This window comes from Hylobates moloch, unplaced genomic scaffold (assembly GCF_009828535.3).
Source record: "Hylobates moloch isolate HMO894 unplaced genomic scaffold, HMol_V3 SCAFFOLD_3, whole genome shotgun sequence".
Classification (NCBI taxonomy): domain Eukaryota; kingdom Metazoa; phylum Chordata; class Mammalia; order Primates; family Hylobatidae; genus Hylobates; species Hylobates moloch.
In genome coordinates this window covers 98,863,678-98,890,046 of record NW_026652278.1, presented here as the reverse complement: position 1 = coordinate 98,890,046, position 26,369 = coordinate 98,863,678, and the positions used below count along the sequence as shown (strand labels likewise).

At 46.3% G+C, this 26,369-nt stretch overlaps 1 protein-coding gene across 4 annotated transcripts in view; it reads left to right on the top strand.

Annotated features, from left to right (window-relative positions):
• The first annotated feature begins 211 nt into the window (after positions 1-211).
• PDSS1 (decaprenyl diphosphate synthase subunit 1) overlaps positions 212-26,369 on the top strand; it is a 55,487-nt gene continuing 29,329 nt past the window's right edge. Inside the window, exons 1-6 of one of the 4 annotated variants that reach the window (XM_032144877.2) lie at positions 212-371; positions 4,675-4,707; positions 7,184-7,248; positions 7,792-7,900; positions 12,523-12,653; positions 23,389-23,530. In XM_032144877.2, coding sequence (XP_032000768.1) covers positions 243-371; positions 4,675-4,707; positions 7,184-7,248; positions 7,792-7,900; positions 12,523-12,653; positions 23,389-23,530 — 609 coding nt within the window. In that variant the 5' untranslated portion in view covers positions 212-242. Of the gene's footprint in view, positions 372-2,913; positions 4,708-7,183; positions 7,249-7,791; positions 7,901-12,522; positions 12,654-23,305; positions 23,531-26,369 lie in introns of those variants that run through there. The other 3 variants (XM_058436609.1, XM_032144881.2, XM_032144889.2) reach the window with 3 other exon arrangements.

Here is a 26,369-nt window from a genome sequence, read left to right as displayed (position 1 = left end):
AGGTCTCCGCACGCCCCTGCCCAGTCGCCTCCCGGGAGCGGCCGCCGTCCCCGTTGGCTGCGGACGGGAAAGCACCCGAAGTCTCCGCGCCGACAGCCAGACCGCACGCGGGGAAAAGCGAACCGCGCGCCCGGGCGTGGCCGAAGCGCTTCCTGTGCCAGGTTTCCGGCTCCGGGTCTTGGGAGGAGGATCGCGGGCCAGAGGCGGAGCCGCCGCCCTGCCGCGACTTTCAGACTCCGACCATGGCCTCGCGCTGGTGGCGGTGGCGGCGCGGCTGCTCCTGGAGGCAGGCGGCGCGGAGCCCCGGGCCCGGCTCCCCCGGCCTTGCGGGACCGCCGGGACCGCGCGCTGCTGCCGGCGCCCGCGCGCAGGTGAGGTTGGGAGGCTCGCGCCCGGCGGGGCTCAGAGGTCAAGGCTCCAATGACAGCAGTGGGCGGAATGAATGGGAGCGGGGAGCACGTGCGTCGCGACGCGGGGGCGCACGGGGTAGCTCCGCGGTGGGACTCCGGAGCGGAGGAGTGCCCGCGGTGGGACGGAGCCGCGCGTTGCACTGAAGTAGGGGCGCCCTACACGGGGTTGCAGAAAGCGGTGTCCTGGGGACGGCGGGAGCGTTTGGGGGGGTGGAGAAAGCGGTGGGAGCCGGGTCCTGGGGGAAGCGCAGGAGCGATCAGATTGACCGCTGCTATGTGGACAAGGTTAAGCCTGGAGAGTGACTGCAGCTATTTACTTTGGAGTTAGAGGAAGACAGATCTTGCCTGAAATTTTAGAGCCAAAGGTGCTCAGATCTCTCTCCGTGAAACGGAGGATCGAATCGGCCTCGGAATAGTCCTAAAAGGTCTTGTGGAGAATGGAGGGCTGGTGCTAGGGTGGACCGGACATTAGTTGTCCAGCAGTGGCTTCGGGAGGAGAGCACACCTGGATGGGGCTGGAATGACACTGGAGGGAGAAAGGCCCGAGGCCGGCAGGAGGAGAGAAACCCTGGAGTCATCTGAAGTCAGAATCTCAGCGATAGCGCATTCTTTCAGGGTCTCCTCTGCTGCCTTTGGGTTCCAATCTCCTTTTTCTCCCTTTCTGGTCAGTTTAGCCCCTGTAAATGGACACTGTGAGCCCTTCTGCACTTTGTAATGATTCTCAGTGTGCCATGGGGTAGGCCCATGCTATTAGCATAACCGTGCAAAATCTAGGGACTCACTGTTACTTAAGTTTATTTGAATTTAGTACTCTTTTAATTCAGATTTGGCATACCTTATGTGTCCGTGTTCTCATCAAACATCATTTCCCAGTATGAAATATATAACACTTATAAATATCTACTTTGTACCAAAGTGGATGCATATCACAAATTATCTAAAACAAGGCTTGGGCCAGGTGCAGTGGCTCACACCTGTAATCCCAGCACTTTGGGAGGCTGAGGTGGGAGAATCGGTTGAGGCCAGGAGTTTGGGACCAGCCTAGGCAACATAGCAAGACTCTGTCTCTACAAAAAAATAGAAAAAATTCACCAGGTGGGGTGGTGCATACCTGTAGTTCTAGCTACTCAAGAGCCTGAGGGAGAAGGATCGTTCGATCCCAGGAGTTCAGGATTACAGTGAGCTGTTTATTATGATAGTGCCAATGCACTCCAGCCTAGGCAACAGTGTGAGACCCTGTCTCTAAAAAATCTAAAGCAAAAAAGACATTTGGAGACCAAACGGCAGCTGGGCAACTAGACAACGCTAGACAGTAAAGAGAACAGAATATGGGGGGTGAGGGGCACGTGGAAAAAGAGGCTTAGAGGAGGAAGGTAGGCTTTGCTGTGATCCATTTCAGGACTGTTTTCTCCAGACTTCAGATATTTCTAGTTCCACAGATGAAGCCAGTGTTTGAAGAGATAGATGGGTGCATCCACACTCAGGCCACTACATGCTTCTTCTTCTTCTTCTTTTTTTTTTTTTTTTTTTGACGCAGAGTCTCGCTCTGTCACCCAGGCTGGAGTGCAGTGGCGGAATCTCGGCTCACTGCAACCTCCACCTCCCAGGTTCAAGCGATTCTCCTGCTGCAGACTCCCAAGTAGCTGGGATTACAGGCCCAGCTAATTTTTGTATTTTTAGTAGAGACGGCATTTCACCATGTTGCCCAGGCTGGTCTGGAACTCCTGACCTCAAGTGATCTGCCCCCTCCTCGGCCTCCCAAAGTGCTGGGATTACAGGCGTGAGCCACCACGCCTGGCCTGACACTTCTTTTTAAAAAAGTTTCTTGCCCACCAAGCAACCTTAGCCAGGGAAAGTGTGCTTTTCTGGAGAGAATATGCTTTATGGCCTCCCTGTCTGCCCAAATGACGACAAGGAGGGATTGTGTGGACTCATGATGCCAAGACCATGTATTTCTGATGTGTGTGTCAGTGATGCTTTTCACTATACGTTAATATGTTAGCATTCTGGTGTCTGCCTCAAGCATGTGTGTTTTGGTTACTTCTAGTCTCTTAGGGCCTGATAGTCCTTGGGGACACAGAACTACAATAACTAAGCCACAGGGACAAAGAGCAGCAATAATTAAGCCACGTCTTGCTCTCCACCAGAGCTCCACTACCTCCTAATGATTGTACATTCTTCTGACTTCACTAGTAGTGTGAACAAATATTGTAATAGGATAAAAACCAGTGTGTATGTGATCGTGCCAAATCACTTCTCAGTATATCTTTGATTTTTTTTTTAATTTTTTTTTTTAGAGATGGGGATTTTCTGTGTTGGCCAGGTTGGTCTTGAACTCTTGGACTCAAGCAATCCCCCCTCCCCCACTCCACTTGAGGATTGGCACATGGCCATGTATTTGATTCTTACCCAGCACTTTCTCTTTGGCTGAGTGTGGTGGCTCACGCCTATAATCTCAACACTTTGGGAGGCCGAGGCAGGAGAATCGCTTTAGCTCAGGAGTTCGAGACCAGCCTGGGCAACTTAGTGAGACCTCCTAATATGGTTTGGCTCTGTGTGCCCACCCACATCTATCTCGAATTGTAATCCTCAATTACATTTGGGGACCAGGGAGGGTCAAGGGAGGGACCAGGTGGAGGTAATTGGATCATGGGGGTGGATTCCCCCATGCTGTTCTCATGATAGAGAGTTCTCACAAGATCTGATGGTTTTATAAGTGTTTGGTAGTTCCTCCTGTGTTCATTCTCTCTCCTGCCGCCTTGTGAAGAAGGTGCTTGTTTCTCCTTCTCCTTCTTCCACCATGATTGTAAGTTTCTGAGGCCTCCCCAGCCATTCAGAACTGTGAGTCAATTAAACGTCTTTCCTGTAATTATAAATTGCCCAGTCATGGGTAATTTCTTTATAGCAGTGTGAGAACGGACCAATACAGATAATTAGTACCAAAGTAGTTGGCATTGATATAAGATACCTGAGAATGTGGAAATTACTTTGGAACTGGGTAACAAGCAGAAGTTGGAATAGTTTGGAGGGCTCAGAAGAAGAAAGGAAGATATAGGAAAGTTTGGAAATTCCTAGAGTCTTGTTGAATGGCTTTGACCAAAATGCTGAAAGTGATACGGACAATGAAGTTCAGGCTGAGGTGGTCTCAGATGGAGATGAGGAGCTTCCTGGGAACTGGGCAAAGGTCACTCTTGCTATGCTTTAGCGAAGAGACTGGCGGCATTTTGCCCCACCCTAGAGATCTGTGGAACTTTGAGCCTGAGAGAGATTATCTGAAATTGGAACTTAAATTTAAAGGGGAAGCAGAGCATAAACGTTTGGAAAATGTGCAGCCTGAAGATGTGCTGGAAAAGAATTTTCTGGGGAGGAATTCAAACTGGCTGCAGGCATTTGCATAAGTAACAAGGAGCCGAATGTTAATAGCCAAGAGAATGGGGAAAATGTCTCCAGAGCATGTCAGAGACCTTCTCTGCAGCCCCTCCCATCACAGGCCAGGAGGCCTAGGAGGGAAAAATGGATTTATGGGCTGGGCCCAGGGCCCTGCTGCTCTGTGCAACAGCACCCTTGGGACTTGGTGCCCTGCTTCCCAGCAGTAGCTAAAAGGGGCCAAGGTACAGCTTGGGCCATTGCTTCAGAGGGTATAAGCCCCAAGCCTTGGTGGCTTCCATGTGCTGTTGAGCCTGCAAGGTGCACAGAAGACAACAATTTGGGAACCTCTGCCTAGATTTCAGAGGGTGTATGGAAACGCCTCAATGCCCAGGCAGAAGTCTACTGAAGGGGGGAGAACCCTCATGGAGAACCTCTGCTAGGACAGTGCAGAAAGGAAATGTGGGGTTGCAGCCCCCACACAGAGTCCCTGCTAGGGCACTGCCTAATGGAGCTGTGAAAAGAGGGCCACCATCCTCTAGACCCCAGAATGGTAGATCCACCAACAGCTTCCACCGTGCATCTGGAAAAGCTGCAGGCACTCAATGCCAGCCCATGAGAGTAGCAGTGGGGGTTGAACCCTGCAAAGCCACAGAGGCAGAGCCACCCAAGTTCTTGGGAGCCCACGCTTTGCATCGGTGTGACCTAGATGTGAGACATGGAGTCAAAGATCATTTTGGAGATTTAAGTAATGACTGCCCTGCTGGGTTTGGACTTGCATGAGGCCTGTAAGCCCCTTCGTTTTGGCCAGTTTCTACCATTTGGAATGGGAACATTTAACCAATGCCTGTACCCCCATTGTATCTTGGATGTAACTAACTTGTTTTTGATTTTACAGGTTCATAGGTGGAAGGGACTTGACTTGTCTCAGGTAAGACTTTGGACTTGGACTTTTGAGTTAATGCTAGAATGAGTTAAGACTTTTGGGGACTGTTGGGAAGGAATGATTGGTTTTGAAAAATAAGGATATGAGATTTGGGAGGAGCAAGGGGCAGAATGATATGGTTGGTTCTGTGTCTCTACCCAAATCTCATCTCGAATTTTAATCCCCATGTGTCAAAGGAGGGACTATGTGCAGGTAATTGGATCCTGGGGGCGGATTCCCCCATGCTGTTCTTGTTATAGTGAATTATTATGAGATCTGATGGTTTTACAAGTGATTGGTAGTTCTTTCTGTATTCATTCTCCTTCCTGCTGCCTAGTGAAGAAGGTGCCTTGCTTTCCCTTTTCCTTCTGCCATGATTGTAGGTAAGTTTCTTGAGGCCTCCCTAGCCGTTTAGAACTGTGAGTCAATTACACCTCTTTCTTTTATAAATTACCCAGTCTTGGGTATTTCTTTATAGCAATGTGAAAACGTACTAATACACCTCGTTTCTAAAAATCAGCTACGTGTTGTGGCATGTTCCTGTAGTCCCAGCTCCTCAGGAGGCTGAGGTGGGAAGGTAGCTGGAGCCCAGGAGATTGAGGCTGCAATGAGCTATGATTGCACCACTGCACTCCAGCCTAGAAAAATAAAATAAAAGTAAATTCATGAGAGGCAAGGTTGACTTTCAGAGAGTGTATGAAGGAAAGGTAAGGAACAAAATCGGAATTAGAAAATGACTGTTGCCCCTGTCTTTTCATTCTTCATTGCTTTTCCGAGCACCTCTAACCTCCCTTTGGAAAACTGCTCTAAAGTACTTTTAAGGCAGAAAATAGTAGCTTGATTGAATAGATACTGTATTAAATGTATACTGTGTACTAGGCTTTGAGCTAAGAGCTTTACGTATGCTCCCTAAATTCCACCTCTCTCCATGAGTAGGTATTATCAGAAAGACATCACAAGGTAACACAAATGTTGAGATTTGAACCGAGATCTGTCTTCCAAAGTCCCTGCTACTAATAATTGTTAGGCCACTTGGTGGTAAAAAGCGTCCCCTGTATTAATTAGCTATGTAATTTTAATCCTTCAACCCAGATTAGAGGTCTCTAACTGAATAACTGAAAAGTTATTCAGTTAGAATAGTTCAGTTAGTTATTATAACTAATCATAGTTATTTGGTCAAGCACAGTGACTCACACCTGTAATTCCAGCACTTGGGGAGGCCATGGCAGGAGGATCACTTTTGCTCAGGATTTCTAATAATAGTAACTATTACTAGAGACCTGATAATAATTAAGTCTCTTACTGAAGAAGTTTTACTCTTCCATTAAGATGCCCTTATTTATAAGTATTATAATAAAATACTGAACTCATATGAATTAATTACCCATGTAGACTGAAAGACATAGGTTGTCATATAATGGTTGTCATATAAAGCATGAGGGAGGATTGTCACTTTGTTTTCTTGTTACATTGTAATTGCCTGGGACATCATGAAAGTTCTTACTGGTTTAATGAATACATAATGCTGTGGGGGAAAGAATGAAACTCAGGCCAACTACTTTGACTGGTGTCTGGCAAAGTCAGCTTTCATTGTCATTTTAATATGGTGCCAGGCGCAGTGGTTCACGCCTGTAATCCCAGCACCTTGGGAGGCCGAGGCGGGTGGATCATGAGGTCAGGAGATGGAGACCATCCTGGCTAACACGGTTAAACCCCGTCTCTACTAAAAATACAAAAAATTTAGCCGGGCGTGCTGGCGGGCACCTGTAGTCCCAGCTACTCGGGAGGCTGAGGCAGGAGAATGGCGTGAACCCCGGGGGGCGGAGCCTGCAGTGAGCCGAGATAGCGCCACTGCACTCCAGCCTGGGCGACAGAGCGAGACTCCGTCTCAAAAAAATAAAATAAAATATGGCTAGAGTGATACATGTTTATTAAAGAAGAATCAGAAAATATCTACCAAAAGAAGGAATAAAACAAAACACCCCCACAATCCGATTCATTCCAGAATAACTACTTTTAACACCGTGGTTTATGTGCTTTCAAACTCTGTTCTCCCATTTCCAAAGTATGTTGAGGAACAAGAACTTAAAATAGACAGTGTTTGTATAAATATAAATTCCTTCCTTGCTATTGAAATCTTTTTCCTCTGACCAATCTTAGTTAAATGGAAGGAAATTGTTTTAAAACTAATTTTCAGGTCTGGAAAGATAGATATGATTATGGAAATTGGCTTTCTTTGGGGGAGGGGATGGACTGAAGATGGTTTTTATTTTCTCCTTTTTTCTTATTTATGTTTTCTGCAATGACAAGTATTTTGTAATAACAAAAGGAAACTTTTTAAATTATTCTTCCTCTAAAGTTTGCAATCTACCTATAAATGGGTGATTAGAAGATAAAGGTTATAATTATGGGGGTTTTATCATCCAGTGTTACAGTTTTTCAGGAATATTCTTACAAGTTTCTTGACATTTTTGTTTTATAGATACCCTATATTAATGTTGTGAAGCATTTAACATCTGCCTGTCCAAATGTATATAGTATATCACGGTAAGTTTACAGTCCATACTGCAGCTACTAAAATTATCCATTTTTAAATTTATTGTTATTTAAAAATGTTTTTTGTAGCGATGGGGAGTCCACTATGTTGCCCAGGCTGGTCTTGAACTGCTGGCCTCAAGGGATCCTCCCACCCTCAGCTTCCCAAAGTGCTGGGATTGCAGACATAAGCACCCGGCCTAAAATTATTAATTATATTGCCTGTAAATTTCTATTCTAAATTATAGATCTCTGCCTATTCAAAAAACAGGAATATAGTAAAGTTTGAGCTCAACCCAGAACACAATGAACATAGTTTAGTCTATCTTTGATTTTGTGGGTTCTCAAGGTCCTATTTATAAAAGTGATCTATTGATCTGTCATTTAGCAAGAACAGAATTCTGTATGTTTTTCCAAATTATAATGACCTTTTCAGATTCATGATTAATTTCTAGCAAGTATTTGGGCTGAATTTTCCGTATCTGAGTCTACTAAATATATATGTATATAAAACTTACTTGAAAATGAAGTCATGTGCATTTTTGCATGTCCCAGGTTTCATCACACAACCCCAGACAGTAAAACACACAGTGGTGAAAAATACACCGATCCTTTCAAACTCGGTTGGAGAGACTTGAAAGGTCTGTATGAGGATATTAGAAAGGTGAGTTTTTTATTCTGCTGTGATGTAACGTTTTAGCTTACCAAAACTTACTAAAATTTTATTTTATTTTTTATTCTTATAATTATTAATTTTTTTGAGCTGGAGTCTCACTCTGTCACCCAGGCTTCAGTGCAGTGGTGCAATCTAAGCTCACTGCAACCCTCGCCTCCCGGGTTCATGCAATTCTCCTGCCTCAGCCTCCTGAGTAGCTGAGATTATAGGCGTGCGCCATCACGCCTGGGTAATTTTTGTATTTTTAGTGGAGATGGGGTTTTGCCATGTTGGCCAGGCTGGTCTTGAACTCGTGACCTCAGGTGACCTACCCGCCTTGGCCTCTCAAATTGCTGGGATTACAAAAAAACAATGCAGGTTTTCAGATCTGTACAATGCAGTTTGTAATCTTGATTCACGTATGGTCAAAGTTTCAAATGTTTCTTGAGCAAGAACACGTGACCCAGTGCCAGGCAATATGAAGAATGCAATATGTATTTATGTCCAGAAAGAGGTTATGGCAGGGTTGGGAACCTGAAGAAAAAAAATGGTCCAGGTAGCTCATGCTTGTCCAATGAGTTATCCCACCTTTCCTCTTAAAACCCACCACCTCCCAGTGACTCCAGCTGTCTCTTCCTTATCTAATTCTGAATGTCATTGCCAGTCTGCCCCAAATATGGCTTTCTTCATTCAACTCTTTTTCCTGAAAACTTTCAGTAGTTCCCAGCCTCACGTGGTGGGGCACCGTGGCTCATGCCTGTAATCCCACCAATTTAGGAGGCCAAAGCAAGAGGACTGCTTAAGCCCAGGAGTTTGAGGCTGCAGTGAGCCATGATCCTGCCATTGCACTCCAGCCTAAGTGACAGAGCAAGACATTTTTTCTGTCTTTAGAAAAAAATTGGCTGGGCGCGGTGGCTCACACCTATAATCCTAGCACTTTGGGAGGCCAGGATCACTTGAGGTCAGGAGTTCAAGCGCCTGGCCAACATGGTGAAACTCCATCTCTACTAAAAATACAAAAATTAGCTGGGCGTGGTGGCGTGTACCTGTAATCCCAGCTACTTGGGAGGCTGAGGCAGGAGAATTGCTTGAACCCAGGAGGTGGAGGTTGCAGTGAGCTGAGATCCCACCATTGCACTCCAGCCTGGGTGACAGAGCAAGACTCTATCTCAAAAAAAAAAAAAGAAAGAAAATACAAGAATAAAATGCTGCCCAGAAATGTCCATATGCCCCCATCAGCTTGCTCACCCTTTACAAGTCCTCACTTTCCTCCCCAAGTCCCCAGTACACTGACGACTCTCATATTCTGATGGCAACACCACTTCCAGTTTCACAGACAATAGGGGCTGTGGAGGAAGAACTCCTTCAGCTCCTGCTCTGTCGCAATTGGCCAGCTTGCCTGCGCCTTCTCTGGCGATTTCCTGCTCTCCTCCCACCCGTGGAAGTCATGTCCCTTCCCTCTCTAGGGGCAGTCCCTTAGCCACCTCCCCAGTTCCTTAGGAACTCCCCCAGACATGGCCTCTCCCTCTGTCTGCAAACTTTCATTGGCATGGTCTCTTCCATGTCCATTGGGTGTTCGGTTTCTTCACCTGCATTTTTAAAAGGCCCATCCACTGAGCCGGTGCTTCACTCCCTCCATTCCATCACAGTATCCCCTGCCCTCTGCCTTTCTCCAGTGCCTTCATGTTCCCTCCACTATTGCACTGGGGCCCCCTTTCCAGCCTCTCCTCTGAAGCTGGTTTTGCTTGGGTCACTGATAGCTTCCCTGTGCTAAATCCAATGGATGTGTTACCAGCAACAAATCTGTACAGGTCTGCAGCAACCTCAATTCTTGCCTCCTCAGAAGAAAGAATTCGACTGAGGGGCCTACAGCAGAAGGAGAGACGGAGGCAAGTTTTAGAGCAGGAGAGAAAGAAAGTTTATTAAAAAGTGTAGAGTAGGAAGGGAAGGAAGTAAATAAAGTACACTTGGAAGAGGGCCAAGCTGGTGACCTGAGAGAAAGTGTGTGGTTTGACCTTGGAATTTGGGTTTTAGATGTTGGCATATCTCCAAGGACTTGCATCCCGTCTCCCCGGATTCTTCCCGTGGGATGGACTGCCCGCATGCGCAGTGGCCCGCCAGTGTTGGGCATGGGAGCATGCTGTGTTTACCGGAGTTTTGCGCATGCTCACTTGAGGCATTCTTCCCATACCAGTCCCAGTGTTCCTAGAAGGACATATACCAGTTAAGCTCTGCCATTTTGCCTCTTAGTGTGCATGATTGAGCCGACTCACCCAACTCCTGAGATCTTATTGGGAAGCTGATCACCAGTTTCAGGTTTTTGTATCTATTGAGAGACTGCCTTCCCTTGGCACCAGCTGTGACCAATTAGTATTTTAGCGACACAGTTAACAACTGCCTGGCCATTACCTGATGGTCGCCTTCCTGTTGTGGGTGGGGGAGCCCTCTCCTGCCCTGCTCATGCCTGACTAGCTATCTACTGTAACAGACACTTCATGGTTTTCTGACCATTGGGCACTATTGACTGTAACCCCTCTTTGAAACATGGTTCCCTTCACTCTGCACTTTCTTCCCCCTCCTTATCCTGAGGCAGTTCTTCGGTTCATCACCTCCAGCTAACTTCCTTTAATTTTGCCATTCCCTGGGGTGCCGTGGGCCCCCTTCTGTCTCTATTCCTTATATACCTGTGTCCATACTTACGTCTCCCAAATAATATCACTACTCCAGGTTGAATCACATCTCCCACACCCAGGTAGCTAACTGCTCACTGGGAACGCCGTGGGGCAGACATGATGGTCTCAGACAACTCAGCTGAGACTCTACTTTTCCCCCACAAGTTGTTTGTTCTGCTGTTTCCCTGTTCCTTGGGGAACCTGGGAAGAACCCAGGACTTGTCCCTCTCCTTCTCCTCCATGTCCTTCTAGTCTGCCTCTTGTCAGTCCCCACTGTCCCAGGCCAGGCAATTCATGCCCCTAGTCCTTTCATTGGTGCTCTTCTCCTCCCTGTCTCAGCTTCCGAGGTGATGGCTTACGTGGGTGACAGCACCACACCCATCACACTGTGTTGTGTCAATGGCAATGATCATTTTACTTCTCCCCATCTAGACCCTGTAGACTCCTTGTAGGCAAGGCTTGTCTTACCTTTGTGACCTCTGTGTCTGATACAGTGCCTGGCACTAAGTCGGTAATTTACTGAATTAACGATGGGCCCACTTTGTTGTGTTCACCTGTGCTAGACTGGGGGTTCATTGGCTCCCACTGCGTCCAGGGGATAAACTCCGACTTAGTCAAGCATGTCCTGGAGTGGCAGATACAAGCGACACACACCCGTCAGCTGGAAGGCTCTCGCCCTCTTTGTGAATCAGAACCCTGTTTAGGCTTCTGATCCCACATCAAAGCCCATCTCCTCCATGAAATACTCGGTTTTTCTAGCCTGCACTGATCTCTTCCTTCCCTGAACTTTCAATATATTTAATGTACAGCATTGTTCACGCTACCACTGTATTCGTCATTGATTGTTTCATATTTGCAAAATGTTACTCTCTCCAGTTCAGTTGTAGGCTCCTTATAATCTGGCAGCCCATGCCTTATATGGGCTCTGTGCGCTTACATGGGCCTCTATGAACCCTCAAAATGTCTTTTGCCAAATAAAGGCCAAGCCAGATGGACTGAGCCCTGCTTCTTCTCCTTGGCTGTGGCCTGTCTTCCTGCCCCTCATAAACAGCTTTGCCCCTAGGAGTTTGAGGCTGCAGTGAGTTATGATCGTGCCACTGCCCTGAGGCCTGGGTGACAGAGCAAGACCTTGTCTCTAAAAAAATTAAAATAAAAAATTTAAAAAAAACAACTTTGCCACCCTACCCAGGACACCCCACCCCGCTGACCTGCTTCACAGGCTCCTGACGGCCACTGGCTTCCACCTTCCCCATCTTTCTCCTCCCGCCTCCATCTTTCAAGCTGCAAACCAGCCCCTGTTGCTTGCACTGTCCGGCTGTCAATGAGCCCAGAGTCCCTTAGCCACCTAGTGCTTTCTTCCCCTCCTGCTGTCTCTTGGAGTCATCTGGTGTCTGATGCTGTCAGCGGGGAAAGGTGGCAGTACCTGTTCTAGCACTGAGGCCACCTGGGGCTGATCCAGGCATTGTTTATGTTCTAGCCTGCAAGACAGCCAGGTGGATGGCCCTGCAGCCTGGGAGCCTCGCCCATGGAGTGTTGAATTTCTCAATTGAAATGAGTACACTTAAATCAAACCAAAGTTTTGTAGAAGAAATCCTGGCCAGGTGCGATGGCTCACGCCTGTAATCCCAACATTTGGAGGCCGAGGCGGGTGGATCACCTGATGTCAGGAGTTTGAGACCAGCCTGGCCAACATGGTGAAACCCCATCTCTACTAAAAATACAAAAAATTAGCCAGGCGTTGTGGCGGGTGCTTGTAATCCCAGCTACTTGGGAGGCTGAGGCAGGAGAATCGCCTGAACCCGGGAGGCAGAGGTTGCAGTGAGCTGAGATCATGCCATTGCACTCCAGTCTGGGCAACAAGAGCGAAACTCCGTCTCAAAAAAAAAAAAAAAAAAAAAATCCTGTTGGCTTTCTGTGCAGTTTTTGATGCCATTGTGACACGGAGAAACTTTATTTCAGGAACTGCTTATATCAACATCAGAACTTAAGGAAATGTCTGAGTACTACTTTGATGGAAAAGGGAAAGCCTTTCGACCAATTATTGTGGCGCTAATGGCCCGAGCATGCAATATTCATCATAACAACTCCCGGTGAGCTCTTTTTTTCATTCCTTTCTTGTTTTTATATTTGGGAAGTCTTTCTTCCCAAGGTTACTTACTGTTTCATTTCCCATTTAAGAATTAGCATACATTGGCTGGGCGTGGTGGCTCATGCCTATAATCCCAGCATTCTGGGAGCCCGAGGCGGGCGGATCGTGAGATCAGGAGTTTGAGACCAGCCTGGTCAACATGGTGAAACCCCGTCCCTACTAAAAATACAAAAAAACTTAGCTGGGCGTGGTGGCAGGTGCCTGTAATCCCAGCTACTTGGGAGGCTGAGGCAGGAGAATCGTTTGAATCTGGGAGGCGGAGGTTGCAGTGAGCCGAGATCACGCCATTGCACTCCAGCCTGGGCGACAGAGCGAGACTCTTGTCTTAAAAAAAAAAATTGCATGTACCTAAAAATTCACTTCGTGATGTTTAGATTCTGACTTTAAGTCACTCAAGTCACTCTGGAATCTAGTCTGGCATCTTTTTTTTTTTTGAGACGGAGTCTTGCTCTGTCGCCCAGGCTGGAGTGCAGTGGCGTGATCTCTGCTCACTGGAAGCTCCGCCTCCCAGGTTCACACCATTCTCTTGCCTCAGCCTCCTGAGTAGCTGGGACTAAGGCGCCTGCCACTGCGCCCCACTAATTTTTTGTATTTTTAGTAGAGACGGGGTTTCACCGTGCTAGCCAGGATGTGGTCTCAAGGTATGAGCCACCGTGCCCGGCTAATTTTTTTTTTTTTTTGTATTTTTGTTAGAGACGGGGTTTCACCATCTTGGCCAGGCTGGTCTCAAACTCCCGAACTCATGTGATCCACCCACCTTGGCCTCCCATAGTGCTGGGATTACAGGCGTGAGCCACCGTGCCCAGCCCATAAAGCTCTTTTTTGATCTGGGTTGTTTAATAAAATGAGCTTGGGTTTTGCTGAGCTCTGTTGCAAGTTAGGTTCTCCAGGAGGCAGACTCTGAGATGAAGTTTAAAGGACAGGATGTTTATTCGGGGTTATGTTTATCCTTGGGATTACTGACACCTGAGGGAGGGGGAGAGGAAACAGGACTGAGTAGCAGGAGAAGCTGAGCTGCAATCAACAGCCTGAAACGCCCTCTAGGGTGTGCAGGTAGAATGGCCCTTCATCTATCAGTCCTTGGATGTGGGCTGCCTCCAGAAGGGGCACAGCCTAAGGTGAGAGGACTCTTTGTAGCCAAGGCAATCCTTGAAGAGGCTAAGAAATGAAGGCCAACAGGTACCAACCATACCTGGTACAGCAGCTGAGGCAGAGTCGTGCACGGACGGGGGATCTGCGGGAACGTCTCAGAATCCACCACAACTCTGTTTTCTGGACATGTCAAGTCTGAGTCATCTGTTGCATGGACTCAGTCTCAGAAAAGTTTTTAAAATAAATTAATGAAATGTCTTCACAATTACATCATATAATCTATTGATGGAAATTCCAGTAGACCATAATATACTAATACATCTCCCTAGTGTTGAACATTTGTATTATATTTCCTCTTCTCAGTAGATATTTAAGGAATGCCTAAGATTTGTCAGCACTGAATTTAATGACGCTGTAAGAATGAGTGTCAGATATTGCTTCTTAGTGGCTCCTCTCCTCTGCCCACAGCTTTCTCTGCCCTGCTGCTGGCCCTGCCTTGTCCAGCACATCATGCCATACCCAGGGCTGGCTGCCACTTTAGCTGGGCTTTTCAAAGAGTTCACAGTATATTTGTAGCAAGCAGTGAAATCTCTGGCATTGACCTTTAACCATTGTCAGGACCACTTTCACTTTACCAGAAGGCAGAGCAGCAAAAACGCTCCCTCTGAGCCAAACTTGAAATAACATCTCCTGCAGTCCAGAGCAGAGTTCCGCAGCCTCAGGACTGTTGAAATTTTGGGCCACATTGTTCTTTGTTGGGGGTCAGTGGGGGCTGCCATGTGCATTACAGAATGTTTAGCAGCATCGCTGGCTCTACCCACTAGATGCCCCCGAGTTGGTAACAATCAAAAATGCCTCCAGACACTGCCAAACGTCCCATGGTCCCATGCAGCACAGAATCGCCCCTGGTTGAGAATCACTGGTCTAGAGAATGTGTTTATATTTTTAATTTCTCTCTTAATAGGTAATACAGTTCATTGCTGTCAGAAATAAACATGGGAAGGAAATTTTTTACTGCTTTAAGTACTATCACCCACTGTCCCCATAATTGGAAGTTTTTCTTTTTCTTTTTTTTTTTTTTGAGATGGAGTCTCACTGTGTCGCCCAGGCTGGAGTGCAATGGCATTATCCCAGCTCACTGCAACTTCCACCTCCTGGGTTCAGGCAATTCTCCTGCCTCAGCCTCCCAAGTAGCTGGGATTACAGACGCACGCTACCATGCCCAGCCAATTTTGTGTTTTTAGTAGAGATAGGGTTTTGCCATGTTGGCCAGGCTGGTCTCGAACACCTGACCTCAGGTGATCCACTGGCCTTGGCCTCCCAAAGTGCTGGAATTACAGGTGTGAGCCACCACGCCCAGCCAATTTGAAGTTTTTTCAGTCTGCCTTATGGAAACTGTATAAATTGTTAGTTGCAGAAAACGTGGGAGAATATAATAAAAGCCATTGCTAGTTTAAGTAGTAAGTTCACTACTGCCCTCTCCAGGGAATGTCTGAGCTGCAGCCTCATTCTTCCTATGAGTGATTGGAGCAGAGCTTAGGAAAGTCACAGTGCAGAGACAGTGTCCGGCATGGGGACAAGTCACGGTTGTGGCGTGGGTTTGGGTGGTACAGTACCCTAGCAATTTTGCTCTCCAAGCCCCAACTTCCTGACAATACTTGCTTTCTGTGGAGTCTTCTGGATCGGGCACTTAAAGGACTAAATATGTAGGTATTATTTCCATGCCACTTAAGAAGAAGGGACTAGGCTTCTGGAGAGCTGGGCCATTTGTGATTTTGCCTTTGCTGAGAAAGGCTTAGGACAGTAGGGGGAGACGGCAGCTAAAGATTCAGGAGCAGCACCATCCATGTTCAGTGCCAAGAGAGCCCCTCCAGCCTCAGTGGCCCCAGATCAGTGTACCTGACAGTGAACCTGACAGGCTTACTTGCTGGTGATGTCATAACGGAGGGAGACTGCTTTAAACCTTTGACAACCAAAGTTTAATGGATCCTAGGAGGCTTATCAGATACTGTGTGTGGTTTTTCTTTTGCTTCTGAGGTATGTATTAAGTTGGGGATTTTTGCTGGGCGCAGTGGCTCACGTCTGTAATCCCAGCACTTTGGGAGGCTGAGGCAGGCGGGTCACGAGGTCAGGAGATCAAGACCAGCCTGGCTAACACAGTGAAACCCTGTCTCTACTAAAAATACAAAAAATTAGCTGGGCGTGGTGACATGCACCTGTCGTCCCAGCTATTCCGGAGGCTGAGGCAAGAGAATCGCTTGAACCCAGGAGGCGGAGGTTGCAGTGAGCCAAGATCATGCCATTGCACTCCAGCCTGGCAACAGAGCGAGACCCCGTCTCAAAAAAACAAAACAAAAAAAGGGGGGATTTTTAAAACAAAACTTTGGAGGGGATTTTAATAAACGATAGAAGGTATATCTTAAGAAACAGAGCAAGAGGGAGAAACTACTACTTACTGATTTTTATATTTTCCTTTATTAAGCTTTTCAGTTGTCCATTAAATGTTCCCTGCTAGATTACAGGGAGTTTTTAACTTGAGGTTCACAGGAGTTGTAGGGTGTCTGTAAACAACTTGACGTTGTATGCAAAATTTTGTGTATATTTGGATTTTTCTGGGGAAGGATTTCTATGGCTTACAATTTATTCTCAAAGGGAAGTAGGGCCCTGAAAAGCTCAGGACCCCGTGTTTGTTTTCTCTCTGAATCTTGCTAACCATGGTGTCTGGGTAGGAAAGTAGGAATCCACACAACAGATGACTCAGACTTGACGTGTCCAGAAAACAGAGTTGTGGTGGATCCTGAGACATTCCCCCAGATCCCCCGTCCGTGCACGACTCTGCCTCAGCTGCTGTACCAGGTATGGTTGGTACCTGTTGGCTTTTATTCCTTAGCCTCTTCAAGGATTGCCTTGGCTACAAAGAGTCCTCTCACCTTAGGCTGTGCCCCTTCTGGAGGCAGCCCACATCCAAGGACTGATAGATGAAGGGCCATTCTACCTGCACACCCTAGAGGGCGTTTCAGGCTGTTGATTGCAGCTCAGCTTCTCCTGCTACCCAGTCCTGTTTCCTCTCCCCCTCCCTCAGGTGTCAGTAATCCCAAGGGATAACCCCGAATAAACATCCTGTCCTTTAAACTTCATCTCAGAGTCTGCCTCCTGGAGAACCTAACTTGTAACAGAGCTCAGCAAAACCCAAGCTCATTTTATTAAAGAATCCAGATCAAAAAAGAGCTTTACGGGCTGGGCACAGTGGCTCACGCCTGTAATCCCAGCACTTTGGGAGGCCAAGGTGGGTGGATCACATGAGTTCGGGAGTTTGAGACCAGCCTGGCCAACATGGTGAAACCCCATCTCTATGAAAAATACAAAATTAGCCAGTTGTGGTGACACACCCCTATAAATCCTAGCTACTCAGGAGGCTGGGGCAGGAGAATTGCTTGAACCCAGGAGGTGGAGGCTGCAGTGAGCCGAGATTGCGCCACCGCACTCTAGCCTGAGGGAGACTCTGTCTCAAAAAAAAAAAAAGAAAAGAAAAAAGAAAAAGAACTTTATGATAGATTTCTATAAAATTGCTTCACTCACTGAATGCAGCACAGTTACAGTGTCTACATGTTTCTCAGACAAGCCAAACCTACCTAGCCTGCTCAGCTGCCTCATTGAAGACACTGTTATCACTGGCACCTGGATCTTGGCACCATCCATTCCTGTGTGAAACTCCTTTAGCTCTAGGAAGTGAATATCATTGCTAGCAATCAAGATAACAGACTACCCAAGTTGTGCTGTACAGAGATCTGTTGATATCAGTTTTGCAAATAGCCAGTGGCATTGAATTACATTAGTCCAGTTTTCAAAGCTGAACTAGATGTTTAGAGGGTCAAATTATAAGACACAGTTTTCATAGTAGATAACAGGTTGAAAGTCCAGGTGTGGTAACAATCCTATATTCAGAGGAGGTAACTTTTATAGCACTATAAAAACTAAGGAAATTACCAAAGCCTATCCCTGGAAAGACTGTAACGAAACAGCCATTTAGCACTGACTGGCTCCGGTGATTCCAAGGTCAGGCCACTAACAGCTCTAGAACCATTCCTGGTTTCTGTGTGTTCTGCATCATTGAGCCAGCCACTGGTGCTACTGTTTATGGGATAGGCAAGAAGGTTGCTACCAAAGGAAATGCTTTTGTCTTTCACTGAAGAGATGGCACTTTGGATATGTCCGTAATCACTATTAAAACGGATCTTTGAGGTACAGTCTACAGTAAGGGATACCCACTAAGCTGGAGATTTTGATGAGCAGATGGTCATCATTTCATGCATGAGTGCAAGGTCAAGCATAAGAACCTCAGTGAGAACAAGAGGGCTGCAGGGCTTGTGACTGTGGTGTGTATACCTTCTTCAGCACCCTCCATGCCAGGATGAGGCTGATTCTGTCTGTGAAGGAATCAACTCCTATACTTTTTTTTTTTTTTTTTTTTTGAGTCTTGCTCTGTCACCCAGGCTGGAGTGCAGTGGCACAATCTCAGCTCACTGCAACCTCCGCCTCCCAGGTTCAAGCGATTCTTCTGCCTCAGCCTTCCAAGTAGCTGTGATTACAGGCACGTACCATCACGCCCAGCTAATATTTGTATTTTTAGTAGAGACGGGGTTTCGTCATGTTGGCCAGGCTGGTCTTGAACTCCTGACCTCAAGTGATCCGCCTGTCTCCCCCTCCCAAAGTGCTGCGATTAAAGGCATGAGCCACCGCGCCTGGGCACTCCTACACTTTCCTTACCCATGCCCAATTTGAAAGAACTGAATGCTGTTTAGTCCATATTACCCTGGACCCTATGGAGAAAGCTCTGCACAGAGCAACCTGGGTAAGTTGTAGATCCAGGTATCGTCATAGGGGTCTCTCTCCACATATCCCAAGATTCAGAAGCTCTGGTAATTGCTTCTTCAGTGGCAAGCAAATAAGCAATAGTGTGAACCCTGCACCATTTATGATGTAACTTTGCAGACATCCATTATATCCGCAGCTAAATCTGAAAATATTCAGGGGTTGCTGCTTTTAGATACCAATTATTTTCTCTTGACATTAAAATGCTAACAAATCTATAACTGTTACGATCAGGTTAAAAAAATTCCCACTGAAGGGCTGGGCGCGGTGGCTCACGCCTGTAATCCCAGCACTTTGGGAGGCCGAGGCGGGCGGATCACGAGTTCAGGAGATCGAGACCATCCTGGCTAACACTGTGAAACCCCGTCTCTGCTAAAAATACAAAAAATTAGCCGGGTGAGGTGGCGGGCGCTTGTAATCCCAGCTGTGCGGGAGGCTGAGGCAGGAGAATTGGCGTGAACCCCAGGGGGCGGAGCCTGCAGTGAGCCGAGATGGCGCCACTGCACTTCAGCCTGGGCGACAGTGAGACTCAGTCTCAAAAAAAAAAAAAAAAAAAATTCCCACTGAAGAGAGACAGATTTTACTCTGAGCCTTATGTGTTTCTTTAGGTTTAGAAGGCTAATGAGCAGTGAGTGGCTGGGGAGGATGGCCTAGAAGTTGGAGCTCACAGGCTTCCTCCCTGCACTCGGCCATTCTTTAGATTGGAGGCGCCCTTGATAACGGATCCCTCCCTACACACTGGGGGTTTACTTGCAATTTAAGACTTCACATTCTATATTAGTATGAACAGGAAAAATATATTTTGTAAAACCACATGTAAACTTCTTAAAGGATTCACTGGTAGGGTCATTATATTATTCTTTTAGGTATGTTTGAAACTCTTCATTATTTAAAAAAATGTTTTGGCCGGGTGCGGTGGCTCACGTAATCCCAGCACTCTGGGAGGCCAAGGCAGGTGGATCATGCGAGGTCATGAGTTTGAGACCAGCCTTGCCAACATGGCAAAAACCCGTCTCTACTAAAAATACAAAAATTAGCTGAGTGTGGTGGCACATGCCTGTAATCTCAGCTACCTGGGAGGCTGAGGCAGAAGAGTCACTAAAACAAGTAGGCGGAGGTTGCAGTGAGTCAAGATTGTGCCCCTGCACTCTAGCCTGGGCGAAAGAGCAAGACTCCATCTCAAAAAACAAAGATAATTTTTTAAATCTAATGAAGGAGGAAAGAGAAGTCCTGAGAGGCATGCTGAATCATAGCATACTCTTGCAGGTGTGAAGTATAGAGGACGTAGCCAACTCTCAAGACCAAGGGCTTCGTTTTCCATGCTACCTTGCCTGTCACGTCTCCCAGATCCTGGGAAAATGTGACCACTGTTTCACAGTAGGAACCAGAAATGGTGCCCAGTTTTTTGAAGGCTTGATTCAGTTTGGCATTTTGGAGATGTCATCTTAAGGACAGTGTGAGGTTTTTCTGTAATCTGTGCATTTCGGTCATCTGTCCCACCCTCATGTTATGGATAAGCAGTGGCAGCATTTTCCAGATGTAAGCTGACACAGGCTAAAGCTGAACTGTATAAAAAATACATCAGGTAAAACTATGGAACATCTGAAATACGATGTATTCTACATAGAGGCTGTGCTACGGTACCAGATAACATTTCAGTTTCATCCTGATTTCATCAGTCAACAATTTAGCCATGCAAAATGACATTGTTTATTCTATTTATTTATTTATTTATTTGTTTATTTGGAGACAGAGTCTTGCTCTACCCCCCAGGCTGGAGTGCAAGTGGTGCAAGTCTTGGCTCACTGTAACCTCCACCTCCCAGGTTCGAGCAATTCTCCTGCCTCAGCCTCCTAAGTAGCCGGGATTACAGGCACCCACTACCATGCCTGGCTAATTTTTGTATTTTTAGTAGAGACATGGTTTCGTCATGTTGGCCAGGCTGGTCTCGAACTCCTGACCTCAGGTGATCCTCCCACCTCGGCTTCCCAAAGAGCTGGGATTACAGGCATGAGCCACCGCGCCAGGTGTAAAATGACATTTTTAGATGGATATATAGTAGTCTATGAAATTTCAAAATATTTTAAGTAATCTTTGTTGTAATAATAGCTTCAGATTACCAAAACAACTCTAGTGTCTTGGTGAGTACTGCCAATTTCATTGCAACTTCTCAGCAGGAGCCCCGTCTGCTGATGTAATTTGTGATAATGGAAGTGGTACCCGACTACTGAATGCATGAGAAAAGCTAGACCTTACCTGTTGTTTTAAGGTAAGGTCTACTGCTAACTAGTAGGAGGTGTCTAATTTATTAGACTGGAATTCACTTGCAAAAATATTCTAAAAGCCTTATATTAAAAAAAAAACACTGTAAAAGTTTATGTATTTTCCTGTGCATTCAACTCAAAGAAGATAGGGCCTGGTAAATTTACCTGAAAAATATTTAAGTATTCTAATATAAAAACTGAATCTCACTGAGGGATTCAGGTGGCTTAAAACTCACCCGAACCCTGAACCTCTATTTTCTCATTGACTGAAGTTTATTGGGGTTTTTGGGTTTTTTTTGAAACGTAGTCTCTGTCACCCAGGCTGGAGTGCAGTGGCGTAATCTCGGCTCACTGCAACCTCCACCTCCCGGCTCAAGTGATTCTCCAGCATCAGCCTCTCAAGTAGCTGGGATTACATATGCACACCACCATGCCCAGCTAATCTTTGTATTTTAAGTAGAGACGGAGTTTCGCCATGTTGTCCAGGCTGGTCTCGAACTCCTGACCTCAAGTGATCCGCCCGCCTCAGCCTTCCAGAGTGCTGGGATTACAGGCAGGAACCTGTAACTGTGCCTAGACTACGGAAGTGGTTTTCATGTGCTAATTTGTCCCTACCCTCCACAGCTTTTGTTTTAATACTCCCCCCTTGGAAGAATCTCTTGTGATCTAGACATATTAAGAAGTTGTAACTGAAATATTAATAAAGAATGAGGCCAGGCGTGGTGGCTCAGACCTGTAATCCCAGCACTTTGGGAAGCCGAGGTGGGTGGATCACCTGATGTCAGGAATTCAAGACCAGCCTGGTCAAGATGGTGAAACTCCACTAAAAATACAAACATTAGCTGGGTGTGGTGGCGTGCGCCTGTAATCCAACCTACTCGGGAGGCTGAGGCAGGGGAATGGCTTGAACCTGGGAGGCAGAGGTTGTAGTGAGCTGAGATCATGCCATTGCACTCCAGCCTGGGCAATAAGAACGAAACTCCGTCTCAAAAAAAAAAAAAAAAAAAAAAAAAAAAAATGAGTAGCACTGTAGAACTGTAGACACGATTTCCAGGCTGAGAGCAGTTGGAAGGGTCTAGTTCTAAGGCTGCTGGTAAGAGGAGCCAGCATGACATCATATTTTAAAATTATATGTAAAGCAAGATCAAAAGCTTTTCTCATGCTGATTAGTGTCGATAGTTAAATTCCAGCACCTTTTATGTAGTTGCACTTCATTTTTCATTGCTTTCTGCTGGGTCTGAGGAATTGGAATGAGCATTACCTTGTACAGATGTTCAGATTCGATTTTTAAAGAAAAAGTCATATTTCAGAATCCTCCCTTTTTTCCCCTCTAAGATATAACCTGATGATATTTGAAAATAAGCATGTGGAATAAGTGCAACATTTGGTTAGTGTGTGTTTAAATGATGCATATGTTTTAGGTTCCAAATGGTTATTTCCCCAGTTTGATTTTCTTGAAATTTAATTTTTAAAAATTCCCATAGATGATGGTGGTAATAATGATTAAAATGAAATGGTGACATTCCCTCTAAACTGTAAAATTCTTATCTGTGTACTGTCTTCTTGAGCCTACTTATCTTATAGTTTGTGTTAAACTTGGGAAATAAAAGTTTAAATTTCTAATGAGAAGGTTAAACGTGAGTTGGAAGAAAGTTTTACAAACATCTTCTGTTGGTTACTGAGGTTGTCATACTAAACGTTTAATTTAAGACATTACTACGCGGGGTGCAGTGGCTCATGCCTGTAATCCGCACTTTGGGAGGCCAACGCGGACGGATCACTTGAGGTCAGGAGTTCAAGACCAGCCTGGCCAACATGGTGAAACCCCATCTCTACTAAAAATATAAAATTTAGCTGGGTGTAGTGGTGTATGCCTGTAGTCCCAGCTACTCATGGAGGCTGAGGTGGGAGAATCACTTGAACCTGGGAGGCAAAGGTTGTGAGCCAATATTGCACCACTGCACTCCAGCCTGGGTGACAGAGCGAGACCCTGTCTCGAAAACAAAATGACAGTATTAAAAGCTTTGAACATTGAGACAGTTGAGTCTTTAAAATACTTTTAAAAAATGCTTCTCACCTATCTTCCCTATCCACCCCAAAATTTAATTGTAAACTTACAAACTTAAACATCTGACCAAGAACACTGTTATAAAGATGATTCTTCAGCCCAGTAAGACCTGCCAGACTTCTGATCGTTTACTGTTTTTTTAGCTAATGGTACAATTTCTACTTCTTTAATGGGGAATTCATAAAATGTAGTTGTGGCAGGGTTTCTCATACATTTGTAAATGTATAGAAATGGCTGTGTCGTGAAGCCAGAGTTTTTATACCGTTTCTCTTAGAGAAATAACATTCTTTATCCTAGATCCGATGTCCAGTTTTCACAAGCTGATTGCTGAGAAGGTTCTAGGCGGCGTCTGTTAAAAAGCATTGCTTTCTGTTAATTAGACATGTGCAAGCCAGCCAGCGCACCATAGCCTTAATTGCAGAAATGATCCACACTGCTAGTCTGGTTCACGATGACGTTATTGACGATGCAAGTTCTCGAAGAGGAAAACACACAGTTAATAAGATCTGGGGTGAAAAGAAGGTATGGTTTTTTGGTTTTTTTTAAATCTCTCTTATTGAATCACACGCTTTTTGGACCGAATTTGTTTCTCAGATTTGTCTCATTAAAAATATGCTTGCTCAAATGTAATGTGGTCTTCTGAATTTCAAAAAAGTATTCATGTCTTGTCCAAATACAGATATTTGATAAATAATAAAAAATATCATAGAAAAATAACTTAGTATTTCTAATAGAATTTCTTTGGTTATAAGGAAAGGGATTTTCATGGGTATCCAAAAAGTGTATTTCATGAGGAATCATACATTTTACTTTTGGGCTTGGATTACCCAGATTCAGTTTAATTTTTTAAACATTTGTTTAATTGAGTGCTGCATATAAATGCCAAAGCAAACAAATAAAACTAATAAAAGAAAAAAGAAACCTCAGAGAGATACTGTTTTACCATGAAAATTCTATCTTTTGAAATAGAAGTTCTGTAATTGGGTTTGGTTCATATATGTATATATTAAAGCATATTTCTATATTATTAGCATTGGGAATATGGGAAACAGGGACTTGGTTTGAGGATGCATAGATCCTGGGTTGAAGGATGAGAATAAAGTTGAACAGATGAGAATGAAAATGCACAGGCATCCATCACCATCACTACACATGTGCTCTACAAACAAAAAGTTTGTGCAGGCCAGGTGCAGTGGCTCATGCCTGTAATCCCAGCACTTTGGGAGGCTGAGGTGGGTGGATCACCTGAGGTCAGGAGTTCGAGACCAGCCTGGCCAACAGAGCGAAACCCTGTCACTACTAAAAAAAGCAAAAAAATTAGCCAGTGTGCACCTGTAATCCCAGCTACTCAGGAGGCTTAGGTAGGAGAATCACTTGAACCTGGGAGAGGGAGGTTACAGCGAGCCGAGATCACACCACTGCACTCCAGACTGGGCAACACAGTGAGACCCCATTTCAAAAAAAAAAAAGTTTGTGCAAACAACTACCCCACCCTCACCTCCTTTCCTCTCACAGATTTATAGTATTCCTGGTTCATTCCTATTTAATTCTCCTTATTAAAAGAAGATATATATATATACACAATACATACACACATACATATATATATGTTTATTGTTATCTTCACATGCTGGTTTTATTTGAACATAAATGACTTTGTTTTGAAATCGAGTCTTGCAATTTCATTTATATGCCTTTTATTTCAAGTTTTAGATTAAAAGGTTTTACGTCCTGTTGATTAAATTCTGTACATCAGAATGTTGGCCAAAAAGCAGATGGCGTTTAGATTTGGAGAGGACGTGGGTAACTCTATGACCCGTCCCTGCAGTCAGCTGTGTCTGTTTTCAGGCAGCTTATGTGGAGCATTGGGCGGGGGAAGAGGATCAAGAGAACAAATGATGGTCTCCACCTTGGCTTGCCCCTGTGTGTCTGCCTCTGCCATTGGGGGCCTCTTTCTGAGGGCAGGCCAAGGACACATGTGCCGCCCTCACCTGCCTCTTTCAGTTCTGACAGCCATCTACTTAGCACAGGGCTACTTGCCAGTTCCTACCTGTTTCTGCCTCTGACCCACAATTGCTATGTTACCGGTACAAAACCCTACACACACAGTGCCCTCTCGGTGAGCCCTTGTTAGGCCTGGCCTGGGCTTCCTAGCACTTCTTTCCTTTAACTCCCACCCCTGGCTGTCACAGTCCTGTGGCTTCCATGTCATATGCTGGACCTTTTGGTCTCTAGGATCTCCCTGGCCAGGTGAAGAAAGACGTAAAGGCCAATGGATCCCGAGCCCTGAGCTGCTAATGATGTAGGGGCTGGGTCGGGGAATATAAGTGGGTACCTATATATCATAATTTGTAAAATGACTTCATAAGCATATACTTACATCAGGATATCTTACATAATATGTATATTATATAAAGTGGTGATTAATTGGTAAACACACTGAACATCACTATTTTAGATACTAAACAACTAAGGCAATAAGTACCTAAATAGTTATGTTGAAAATAATGCAAACTCGCCTGCCTTCCTTCCTCCCTTCCTCCCTTCCTTCCTTTTTCTTCCCTCTGTTGCCCAGGCTGCAGTGTAGTCGGCTCGCTGCAGACTCCCTGCCTCCGGTTCCCGTGACTCTCCTGCCTCGGCCTGCGGGCTGCCTGGGATTGCAGGCGCGCACCACCACCCCTGCCTGGTTTTTGTCCTTTGGCTGGAGGCGGGGTTTCGCCATGTTGGCCAGGCTGGTCTCCAGCTCCTGACCTCCAGTGGTCTAACCGCCTCGGCCTCCCGAGGTGCTGGGAGTGCAGACGGAGTCTCCCTCACTTGGTGCTCGGTGTTGCCCGGCTGGAGTGCGGTGACGTGGTCTTGGCTCGCTGCAGCCTCCGCCTCCCAGCCGCCTGCCTTGGCCTCCCAGGGTGCTGGGATTGCAGCCTCTGCCTGGCCGCCGCCCCGTCTAGGAAGTGAGGAGCGTCTCTGCCTGGCCGCCCATCGTCTGGGAAGTAAGGAGCGCCTCTGCCCGGCCGCCCCATTTGGGAAGTGAGGAGCGCCTCTGCCCGGCCGCCTATCGTCTGGGATATGAGGAGCGCCTCTGCCCGACCAACCCCGTCTGGGAAGTGAGGAGCGCCTCTGCCCGGCCGCCCCGTCTGGGAAGTGAGAAGCGCCTCTGCCCGGCCGCCACCCCGTCTAGGAAGTGAGGGGTGCCTCTACCCGGCCGCCCCGTCTGGGAAGTGAGGAGCGCCTCTGCCTGGCCGCCCATCTGCGAAGTGAGGTGCGCCTCTGCCCGGCCGCCCATCATCTGCGAAGTGAGGTGCGCCTCTGCCCCGCCGCCCCGTCTGGGATCTGAGGAGCGCCTCTGCCCGGCCGCCCCATG